Source organism: Apiospora hydei, assembly GCF_038363865.1.
Source record: "Apiospora hydei strain CBS 114990 chromosome Unknown utg000010l_segment0_segment0, whole genome shotgun sequence".
Taxonomy (NCBI): Eukaryota; Fungi; Ascomycota; class Sordariomycetes; order Amphisphaeriales; family Apiosporaceae; genus Apiospora; species Apiospora hydei.
In genome coordinates, this window is record NW_027117369.1 from 2,266,584 (window position 1) to 2,278,565 (window position 11,982).

At 40.8% G+C, this 11,982-nt stretch overlaps 3 protein-coding genes across 3 annotated transcripts; 2 read left to right on the forward strand and 1 right to left on the reverse strand.

The window, feature by feature from the left end:
- Positions 1 to 451: 451 nt before the first annotated feature.
- On the forward strand, positions 452 to 874 carry PG997_014928 (uncharacterized protein; the record flags this gene model as incomplete). The annotated part of the gene is made up of 1 exon (XM_066819242.1): positions 452 to 874. The coding sequence occupies one exon, from the start codon at positions 452 to 454 to the stop codon at positions 872 to 874; it is 423 nt and encodes a 140-aa protein (XP_066661430.1).
- A 2,069-nt stretch (positions 875 to 2,943) lies between these two features.
- On the reverse strand, positions 2,944 to 3,274 carry PG997_014929 (uncharacterized protein; the record flags this gene model as incomplete). The annotated part of the gene is made up of 2 exons (XM_066819243.1): positions 2,944 to 3,110; positions 3,187 to 3,274. 2 exons carry the CDS (start codon positions 3,272 to 3,274, stop codon positions 2,944 to 2,946), a joined length of 255 nt encoding a protein of 84 aa, XP_066661431.1.
- Positions 3,275 to 3,677: 403 nt separating this feature from the next.
- Positions 3,678 to 4,115, forward strand: PG997_014930 (uncharacterized protein; the record flags this gene model as incomplete). The annotated part of the gene is made up of 1 exon (XM_066819244.1): positions 3,678 to 4,115. The coding sequence occupies one exon, from the start codon at positions 3,678 to 3,680 to the stop codon at positions 4,113 to 4,115; it is 438 nt and encodes a 145-aa protein (XP_066661432.1).
- Positions 4,116 to 11,982: the final 7,867 nt, after the last annotated feature.

Below are 11,982 nucleotides of genomic sequence, written 5' to 3' on the forward strand. Positions count from 1 at the left end.
GCCCATCTCCAAGATCTACCGCGGAGGAACTACCCCCGATGATGACTCACCCGGCCAAGTTCACGGCGAGGCACAGCTCTGCGGCTGTGAGGCTCACTTTCAACTGCATAGCACCTATTTTCCCACGCTCCGTTCGAGGCTATAAAGGATAGCTTTCCATTTCAATAACTACAGTAAACCACTTCCCACCGCCGTTGTATTGTTCCACATGACCACTACGCTTGCTTCGACATAAGACGACTCTTTTGGCTAACGAGCTACGCGGTTTTGCACCCATGGATAAACTTGCTGGCTAGCTTAGGAAACTATTGTGACGCAACCTACAAAACATACGTCAGCCGCTGCTCAAAGGAAGCCCCTGGAAAAAGGAGAGTGCTTCACCCAAACCCGAGTCGATCCGCTCCCCGTTCCTCTCCACAGTCTCCCATCGACAAGCAGCACCGCCTTCAAAATGTCTTCCCACATCTTGACCAACGGCAACCCTCTCCCCACCGCCATGTTGCGGGAGCTAGCCAACTCCAGCGCGTTCGATGAAATCCCGAACGGCCTAGACAGCGTGCGCCACCACATCTTCCACTTTGCCAAACGCAACAAGGAGACGGGCAAGACGCAGCGGTCCATCGTTATCGCCATCTACCAGACCGGACGCCACGGGCCCCAGAACGGGTACCGCCTCTGCCTGGTCCACGAGGGCTACTACATCGCGTCGCCCGAAAAGAAGGAGGGGGAGCCCGAGGACGAGATCGACAGGCTCGAACGGCCTATCCCGCAGGGCCACGAGGAGATGGTGATTATAGGGAGCCCCTTCTGGCTGGGGTTGGATGAGGAAGAAGGCGAGGGGGAAGGGGAGGTTGAACAAAGGGGAGAACAATAGTTGTAGTTGAAATTGAAACATTCATCCAAATTAAACTTTCTAGTGTCAAGAGCGAATGAACGCGTATAAAGGCGAAGTAGCCGTGGCATATCCATACGGATCTTTCACTTTTCGCACATGGTGGTCAATTCCACGGGTGGCGGGTTGACAGCATGGCACGGGTATGAATGACGGGCCCTTTTCGATCCCCTGGACATTGACCAGGACTCTGAAGTGGTTCCGCCAATCGTCCCTGCCATTGGCACACGCCTTGTCGGGGCACCATGTTATATGTTGGAGCTTCAAGTTTTGCGGAAGCCCGTACGACGGAGATGGAAGCATCCGAAGCCAATCGTCGTGTTCCATGGGGTGATAAGGGTCCCGGGGATCTGGCATAGTCAGGGCCAAGTTCCTTTCCAGAGACAGTCCTCCCCCTCTTCGTTTCTCAGTTCCCACTGCCACTCGACTTTGTTCCCCCACGGGGAGTTATAGGGATTGCAGTCTTTGCACTCGTCAGTGCTTTGGAAACTTGTTAGGAGAGCGTCCGGATACGTGGCGTAATGCTCGGGATATTGGCTGCTGGACGTTGCCACGCCGTCGTTGGTAGTGGGAAGGAGTGGTGATTCAGACGGATACTCCCGCTTGAACGCCGCGAGAAGGCCGCCATCGTTGAAGGAACGATGAGGGCAGAGGGAGGTCGTCGTGGTCTTTGGCTGCTCGTGATAGTCCCTTTTGGACAGCTCGGTGTGCGTCTGGTCTGTCTAGTCCATACTTTACGCACCGGTTGACATAGAAGAATTCCTTCTTATCCAACTTGAGATGTATTTTCCACTTGATCTTGACTTGATCCCTGGGGGGTACATGCTAACCAGTGGAACCCAAGTCACAGTGGGCAATATAGTGCCAGTCAAATGACTAGAGAATTGGTCGCATTTGAATATTGGTCTTTCGACCTTTGCCGCGGGGAACCGAGACCGCCGCCCCAGCTCCATAAACTTTGCGATAGAGAAGGTAAAGTGCGGGCATATTTTAATGCCGCCCAGCCGGAGGATGCATCTAGCCCCAATGCGCCAGCTCATTTGATCATGGGGGAACAGGATCAATGGGTGTGTGGTTTTACAGGAGTTGCACCACTTTCTTTGGTTCACCATCCTCGACATGACCTTGTCGTAGATCGAGTCGCCCCCAAATGGCCCGGGAATGCGGACGTTGGTGCAGGATAAGCAGCAACTGCGCCGCCGGAGGCGCTCATGGACGTGGCCCCAGTCCGTTGCGAGGGCAGGAAGGTCAAAAGATGTTTGAGTAAGGTGCCTGCGCCGTCCAGTCCAACAAAGGGTTGGCTTGACAAAACGTGGTGTTGACAAGATACGCCGAAACTTGCGGCACGTTTGGCGCATGATATACACATCGGTGCCATCAAGGAGCTTGCACAGCTCGAAAATCACCTCCTCAGGTATCTGGTAGAGACAGCACGAGCGATTGTCGTCCTGCGTCGCCATTACTATGTCGCCGGGAGGAGACACGTCTTGCTGTGTGCTTAGCTGCGATGAAAGCGGTGATGGAGTCATTGCGATAGGCTGAATATGGGACTAGAAGAAAGGTTGGATGAGAATTTTGTTCAAATTCAACTCTTCTCTTGTATGGATCGTTTGCCTTTAATAGCGGACAAGGGGTAGCTCCGCTATCCGCCTCTTCGTGATTGAAGATCATATAGATAGTTTACGCCAACAGCGTATTTGGCAAAGCTTAATGTTGCTGGAATGGATAACAGCAATATTCTATTGGTCTGTCCTTGAGAAAGGGCCGATGCAAATAACGCAAAATAGCTCAACCTAGTGTAGCCAGAACCTTTACGCCCATAGAAATAAATATTCCGCAAGCTTGGGCGACTTTATTTAACACTACTAGTCCCGTGTATCGCCCCTACTTTCCTTAGAACCAACTAATTAGCCCAGCAATCACCATGCTATCACAATTCCCATTATTGAATCAAAGCCAAAATTAGAAGAAGAGAGAATCACCTCGTCTCTCGTTGAGAGAAGCCGGCCTCCGACCTGCCGTCGTCTTACTACTTCAAGCGCGCCTCCTAATTAATCTTCTGGATGTAATCGACGTCGCTGACCATCGAACTGGACATCATCGTCATCACCATCATGTTCATTATCGGTCTCGGCGTGGCGCGCCAGCAACTCGTGCAGCGTCTGGCCGAGGGCGGTTGACGGCGGGCGTCCAGCAGCTGGCCGCCGACGCTGCGGAACTGCACGGGACAGGCAATGTAGGTCCCGTTGGTGCAGAGGGCGCGCCGCGCCAGCGACAAGGGTAATATCACCCACTCGCGCTGCCGCCGCCGCCGCTCGACAATGTTGATGGACCCCGTGCATTATTCCGCGGCATCCTGATTGCACTGGCCCGGCCCGACATTGCAGTGGGCAGCGCCGGTAGTTCCGGGATCGCAGACGAAGGCCTGGAAGGTAAAGGGGGTATTGTTGTTGCAGAAGTCGCGGTAGCCTTTGGAGAGGATGAATCTTTGCTCTGGATTCCGCATCTGATATCAGCCTTGGTTTTGGTTCTCGCACGCAAGGGGGCGGTCTCGTGTGTTAGACATCTTGGAGCACAAGAGTGACGTCACAGTGCAGGCCTTGCGAGAGTGTCAGCTGTATTGGCTGTCCGGGGAAGAGGATTTGATCGCGGGCGTTTGATACGATCAAACAAACCCATGGAACTTGAACTGTGCAACTTCATTTCGCATCACTACATCCCATCTCATATACCGATTGCGTCAACAATTGGGCCTAGCATTTAGCATCAACTGCCACCTCTCAACATGTCAGTTAATTTGACCTTGCCGGCGAGCAGTTCGCCCGCGATCGACCCCTACAAGGACCTTCCCGATCCTCTGCTGCCTTTCGCACTATTCGTGCACGTCGAACTCAGCGACAGTGAGGAGCTCGCCCGCATCGAAGAAGCGTTCAATAGCCAGTCCGAGGGCGCTACCAATGTCCAGCGTGCTCCTCGCCACGACCTTTCAGGTCAGCCTCTACGTGCCGCCCTCACCGAGCACCTGGACAACCTTGTCTCAACTCGCCGCTTCGACCCTTTCTACTTCGTCGCCGTGGTCGACGAGGACTGGCGGGAGACTGGCGTTATTATTGTGACCATGGACGACGGTACAGGGGATGAAGACGACAATGACCACGTTTGCAAGATCGACCAGTTGCGCGTCCCGGCCGAAGACGCGGGCTTGATCCTCGTCAACCTCTAGATAGCAAACGCTGACTGGACTGATTTCAAGGAGGAGTACGGAAGCCACAACCAAGGTGAAGAGGATGATGGCGACCAGGGCCCGTTGATGGAGAAGCCACATGTTGATCCGACCAAGCCCTTTGATTCGTTCCAGACCGACGAAGTATGAGATGATGAATAGACGAACCGCCGAAGATATGGGGATTGCTATTATTGGAAGTTTCTATACTATGTTAATCCGGACGCTTTAAGTCACAAAACCTGTCACTTGCCTTTGCTTAGGTTTCCCTTAGATCGGCTCAGTCTTTTTTTTTATTCTTTTGCTTTTCGACTTATACTAGCGCAGTCTAGCAGAAATAAGTAACTTAAAACCGAGTAAACTTAATATATAACGATTTAAAAAGAGATATTATACCTTAATATTTTTTAGATTTTAAAGATAATTTAAAATTTAAAACTCTTATGAATTAATAAAACTTTTATAGCGGTTAATATACCGGAAAATGCGTAAAAAAATAACTTTTCTCTATCCTTTTTTTCCGATCGCTATTAATAATAATTTAAAAGTTTACGTATAAAAGTTTACCCTCGATCCTTTTTTTATTTATTTAATAATTCTTTTATTAATACTTATTAATTATATTTATTATTTATTAATTATTATAATATACCCTATAAGCGAATTAAACACATAAGTGAATTAAATATTTTTTAAAACTTCGTACCACGAAATAAATATTAACTTTACCACAACGTATATAATTTATTAAAACTAATCGGAATCCTTATCTCTAGATACTTTTATATTATTTGAATAGGTTCGCGCATTATAGCCAGGCTCTTCGCAAATCCTACAGCGGCGTCGGCGCGTCTCGGCCCTCTTAATACGACCACTGCTCCGGCGCGATTCGTCCTGTAATTACTTATCGACGTCCCTTTAAAACTGTAAATTTTTTTAGCTTATATACGAAGTAATCCTTTATCCTATAGCCGTTTTTTTTTCGTACGGCGACGCCGGTTAAGTATTTTATTTATTTTTCGAGATATAGCGTTTTTACCCTTTAAAAAAACGAGCCGGTATATAACCTACGTTATATTTTTCGTAATTTAATTAAGCTTAATAAAAATTAATATCGGAGAGTTATTTTAATATCCCTCGATTCGAGTTCTTACGTATTTAGCTTAAAATTAAGCTTTTATTAAATTATTTAACGTTTTAAATTCCTAGGGTATAGGTAAATCGAAAGAGGTCGCCGGAGGCGTCGGCGTATATAGCTTTATTTTTAATTATAAAATAATAGATTTCGAATCGTACAGTATAAGTCTTACCCCTTAAAAACCTCTTTAAATATTAAAAACGATAAAAATCGCTTAAAACGTTTTTAAAAACGTTAATAAAAAGTTTTCTTTAAAAATATAAATAATATACGCCCGTATAAAACCCTCGATTCTTTTCCCGTACGCCTTTTTTAATACACGAAAATAGCCGACGTTGAGAGGCTGGAGCTTATGCGACGAATAAGCAGGCATACAAAGTGTAATAATCGAGTTCTCTTTATAATAGAGCTTAAAAGCTGTCGAGTGGTAGCTTTTATAGCCGTTAAGGATTAATAGGCGATAAACACCTTTCGTACGAGACTTAGTGTGCTTATCGAAATATCGAATCTAGTCCTCGCCTTTTTTATTTATAGTCTAGCTATTTTTAGTAACTGCGATTACTTAATCTTTTAATAATAAGCTGTTTTCGTACCAGGAGAAGAGGTAGGTTTTCCCGGCAAAGATAATGTACGGAGGGATAGCATAGCCGTACGATCCGACGCCTTAAATAACGGTAATCCATTCCCGATTCCCTTACTAAACTACCTTAGGCTTCCCGCGTTAATCGGAGGTTATTACGACTATTTCGGACAAGATTTAACTTATAAAAAACCTAGTCCCGTCGAAATTATAAATATCCTCTTTTTAAATTTTATATTTATAAATTATATTTTATATAAAAATAAACTACGCGCGATACGCGTCGGGATTTTCGTAAAAAATTCTCTAATAATCGATTTTTCGATTAAAACGCGTTTAGAGGTTTAGTTATCATTGTATGAAATTCGAAGCCTAGTTAACGCCGGCGCGTTACGCGTCGCGCGCGTCGAGTAATCGATTTACTATATTTTTATACTACTTAACCAAGGAGGAAATAATCGTAAATTTAACTCTATTATATATTATAAGCATTCGGTTAATATATAAAGTCTTAAGAGGCGAGGATTTAAAGCCTTAAATTTTCGTATTTATTTACCGAGCTCTTTAAAGTATATATATAAGTCTTTAATACTTTAAGCGTATATTAATTTATCTCGTTTTAATATACACTAACCGAACTATATTATAATATACTATTATATTAAACCGGCTGCTTATACGCTTTTTTAACGGCATGCTATAATATATTCTTAAGCTTTTATACTTAATAGTTAAATTATAATCCCCCGTTTTCGTGCGGCTTTATTAAGGCCGCGAAGTATATTATCGTGCTTTTTTAAGCGTCCTTCGACGCTTTTAATTTATTATTTAATATAATTAACTTAACGAAGTTTTTAAATTTATTAATTAAGAGCGGTTTCGTAAGCTCGTTAACTAGGTTTTTAATCTTATTTATATATTTAATTAATACGTTACCCGCTTATATCTCGTTTTTAACGTAGTGATAACGGTGCTAATATGTTTCTACTTTTTAAACACTTAAGTGGTCTTAGTTTATAGCTTTATTACTATATTATCTTTTAATATAGTGATGAGTCTTTCCGGCTGCTGGCTTAGCTCTGTTAAAAGGTTTCGGATGCTCGCGAGCTCCTTCGTGATTTCGTTCACGGCCACGTATTCGCTTTTAGTAACCGATAGAGCTGTACAGTCTTATAAGGCTAACCTCTAAGCGATAAGGCATCTTATTATAAAGATAATATAGCCTGTGATTAACCTTTTAATGTTTTTATCGCACTTATAGCTTATATTATATATAGTTATTAATTTAAACGTATTAAACCGAATATATAAGTAATTAAGGGATTTATTTAATCGTTAATATAATAAGCCCTTGTTTCTATTACTTTATAAATAACGATAAACTTTATTTATATATTTTAATTATATTAATATAAAATTAATTATATACCGTAATTAAATATTTATAGTAAATTAAATATTTAATCGCGTTATATTTATTAAGAATAGTAATATAATTATTATTTAAATATAAAGATAACGTTTTAACTCGCTTAATATATACGTATATAATTTCGTAAGTTTTAAGAGCACTCTAAGGTTTATTAAAGTCTCCGTCGCTTTACCTCGGTTAAATTTTAGCTTTATTAAAACTTTATTAATATATTAGCTTTAATTAAGCCTAATATAACTTATTACCGTGTCTCGACGGATTTTAACTTTTAAAAACTAATCGGTATCACTTAATTAATTAATAAGTATAACGTGGTTTACCACTACGCGACGCATATCACTTGGCGACGCACCTAAATTCAATTCCAATACAATTAAACTTCAACGCGTAATACCTTCACAACCATAATGCCTAATTAATCCCAAGAAGATCGAATAGTTTTAACAATTCAAGCGACACGAAACGGAGCGAATCAAATAAGCCAAAGAGCAGCAGCAAAAGCTTACAATATACCCGAATCAACTTTACGCCATCGAATCTACGGCCGAACTTCAGAACGCGAAATCCGACCGAAACGACGTAAACTAGATCCAACTGAAGAGGAGGTACTTCGCAAGCATATAATTAATCTGGATATCCGAGGGATGCCTCCCGATCTCGCTAGTGTAGAAGATATGGCCAATCTCCTCACCGCGTCGCGCGGCGGCGACCGCGTCGGCAAGCACTAGGTCAGGCGCTTTATCGACCGCAACCCGGACCTAAAGACTAAAATAAATCGTCGGTACGATTACCAGAGGGCTCTTTGCGAGGATTCTAAAGTTATTTCCGGCTGGTTTACGCTGGTCGCGAATATAAAGGCGAAATACGGGATCGTCGACGAAGATATCTGGAATTTCGACGAGACCGGCTTCATAATGGGTATAATCGGGTCAACACTCGTCGTAACACGCGCCGAGCGGCGTGGAAAAGCGAAGTCGGTCCAGCCTGGTAATCGGGAATGGGCAACGGCGATTGAATGCATCAATTCGCAGGGCTGGTGCATTCCGCCGTTCTTGATCGTTCAAGGCCAATATCACCTCGCGAACTGGTCCCGCGAAACCGATTTACCGGGCGACTGGGTGATCAAGCCGACTTCCAATGGCTGGACCAACAACGAGACAGGCTTGGACTGGATCAAGCACTTCGATAAACACACCAAAGCGCAGACGAAAGGTTCCCACCGCCTCCTGATTATCGACAGCCACGAGAGCCATATTTCGGCCGAATTCGAAGCATACTGCCAGGACAACAATATCATTACACTCGGTATGCCTCCCCATTCATCTCACCTGCTCCAGCCACTCGATGTAGCACTTTATTCGGCTTTAAAGCGTGCCTATTCAAAGAAAATCGAGCTATTTATCAAGGCCTCGATAAACCACATCACGAAGCTCGAGTTTTTTATTGCCTTCAAGGCCGCGCATTTCGCTGTTTTTACGGAAAATAACATTAAATCCGGATTCAGCGCTTCTAGTTTAGTCCCTTATAATCCCGACGAGGTGATTAGCAAGCTGGATGTACGTCTCCGGACGCCTACACCTAACCTATCCCGTCCGGGAACGGCCAGTACCTACGACCCTCAGACGCCGTCCAACCCCCAACAGACAACTAAGCACTCTACTTATATCAAAAAGAGGGTGTCTACCCATCAAGGAAGCTCTCCGACGCCGATTTTAGATGCGGTAGACCAGATGGCGAAGGGTATGACCAAAATGGCCCATGAAATGACCCTTATGCGCGATAGGATGCATATGCTGGAGGAGGCTAATTTGGCACTTTCTAAGCGCCGGAGAACTAAAAAGTCGCGAGTCCAGCTTGGAGGAGCCCTTACTATTGAGGAATCTCAGCAGCTACAGGACGAGAAGGCAAAAGGGAAGCGTTCAGCGCCCGATAAAGGTGAAAATGGGGGTTCGTCGAAGCGGAGGGCGACCGGTGGAAGGCGCTGTGGTGTTTGCGGCGAAACAGGTCACAATGCGCGAACATGCGAAAAGGATATAGAATCAAGCGAGGAATCGGATAGCGAGTAGTTTTAATTGATTTTAAGCGTTGTGGCTGAATTAATTAATATAAAAGGGTCGAGAAGTGGAAAAGGTGCGTCGCCAAGTGATATGCGTCGCGTAGTGGTAAACCACGTTATCGACTTTAATATCTTTTATTAATTATTCGAGCCTTTTAATATTTAAGTCGAATAATAGCTAGTCGTTAATATAGGTGGATATTATTTTTCCTATTAATAAATTTAAGTATACTACGTCGTTAAATTTTAAGGGGTAAAATTTACGTTTAACGAGGATTTTTTAGCTTTTACTTACTATGTATACCCGGACTATTTAAGTTTATATAGTGATCGAAGAAGCTCGATCACTTTATTTTTAATATACTTATACTTAACGGTTTTATTTAAGTAATCTTTAAAGTAATATTTTAATAACGAGAACTATTTTATAAAGATACGCTCTTTTAAATCGCTATAAAGATACGTCTCGACTATATTAAATTATTTAATATACTACGAGTAAATAATAGCGAGTGCTATAAGTATTCTTTATATCGACGAGCGCGTTATAATCGCAGCGGTTTTATTAAAGTCGATCTTTTTTCGTTAAATAAAACCTTTAATTACCACGTAAGTTTTAAACTTATTAAGCTCGTTAATAAATAGGTATTTTTTCTTTAACACTTATTTAACGTCGATTAAATACTTATAAAGAGAATATTTTCGGTCTTTAAATATTATCGTAACGCTCTCTAAGAGTTAACGTATTTCTTTATATATCGCGGCTATTTATTAATCTTTTTAAGGGTTTTAAAAGCTTTTTAAAAGCTCGGTTCGTTTTTTTTATAAGGGCTAGGATATTTATAACGACTTTATACGTAACCGTATTAAGAATAACTACGTAGTGGATTAAATCCTCCTTCTCTTACCTTAATAACTCTTTCGTAAAGGTTCGGTTTATTTTTTACGTTTCCCGGTAACTATTACTTATATTACCGGTATAAACGTTTATAATATCCTATATTTTTTTAATTTAACTATATTAAATATTATATAACTTTATAATAATAACGTCGTTATTATAAAACGCGTATATATATTAAACTTTAATAATATCGAGAAGATTTTTATTATAACGAGTCGGAGTTTTATCGTTTTTAAAAACGAGCGCTAACGTTTTTTAAAACGCCCTCTTAGCCGCTTTAAAAGTACTCCGAGGGATTTATTATAATTATCTTTTAGGAAATATATTATAACCTGCTCCTTTTAAGCTAGCCGCGCTTCCGTTTCTCGGGTGCTCGTTTAGGCACTTTAACCGGTGGAGCATTAATTCTCGCTAAAGGGTTTATTAGCTTACGACCCCTTTTTCTACGAATCGAGTGATCGGAATCGCTACCTTTTTCGTCTTTTTAATAACGTTAAAGTCGTTTTTTTAACCTTAATAATTATTCTTTTAACTTTATTCCTAAGCTTACACTATACGTATAATAGTAGAGATTTCATTATCTCGCGGGGATCCGGTAGCTTTATAATATACCTCGAAACTTTTATATACTCGTATATCGTAATTATAAATATTATTATTACGCGGTAATTATAAATTAATTATACTTTAAACTTATAGCCGTTATTTAAAATTCGTCTAAGGAAAATAATTCTTATTTATTTAGCTCTTATGTTTTTAAACTTAACTCGATAAGCCTCGTTTATAAAGGTTAAATATAGCGCGCTTAAAATATAGCGCTTATTATAGTTTAAAACTATAGCTATTTACGAGTAAACGTTTTATTTAAATTATTATTAAAGTAATACTTTAATAACCGATTTAACTATATAATTAAGTGTTTTAACTATTATTTATATAATAAATAATTAAAATATACTTAGGATCTTTATTTAAATTATCGTTACTTAGGACGTATTTTAAAAGAATTTAATATTCCTTTTAACGACCGGGTTTTAATAAAAGTTATAAGGGGATACGAGTATTTATTTAATACCTTTAAATTAAAGAAACGTTTTTATTTTAATTATATTAAGCTCTTTTTTTTTATTACTCCGAAAATATTTAACTTTTCGTAAAAGTATTTATATTTATAAATTATCGTTAATTCGTCGTAATATATATTTAATATAATCGTAAGCTCTTAATTTAATAATTATAAGTTTAAAGTCGAGCTTACGGCTTAAGTTATTTACGATTAAATTAAACCACTTTTTTTCGTCGGTAGATAAGGGCTTAATTTTTTCGATATCCGCCTAGAATATCTCGCCGCTATAGCTTACGCGAGCGATAGTATCCTTCGATAAAACTTTTTACCCCTTGGCCTGATCGTAGGCTAGGCAGGGTAGGTTAATGACATCTTTCGCCTTTAAGTTAATTCCGGTGGTTTATTAAATAGTTTAGCGAAACCGCTCTATATTAAGGTAATATAACCTTTAATACTATAAGATAAGTTTTTTTAATACGGCGGTTATAAACGTTATTTTTAACGCCTCGTATTTCTATAAAAACTCCCTCGCTTTCGTTAAAGCTATTTTAAAAAGTATTATAAGGTAATATACTTTAAAATATAATAGTTATTAATATTAATTTATTCTTTATATAATAAGCTTTAAATCTCTTTTAAAGGTTTAAAAAAAACCCTCCTCTCGACGTCGAGCTTTTATAAAATTATCCCT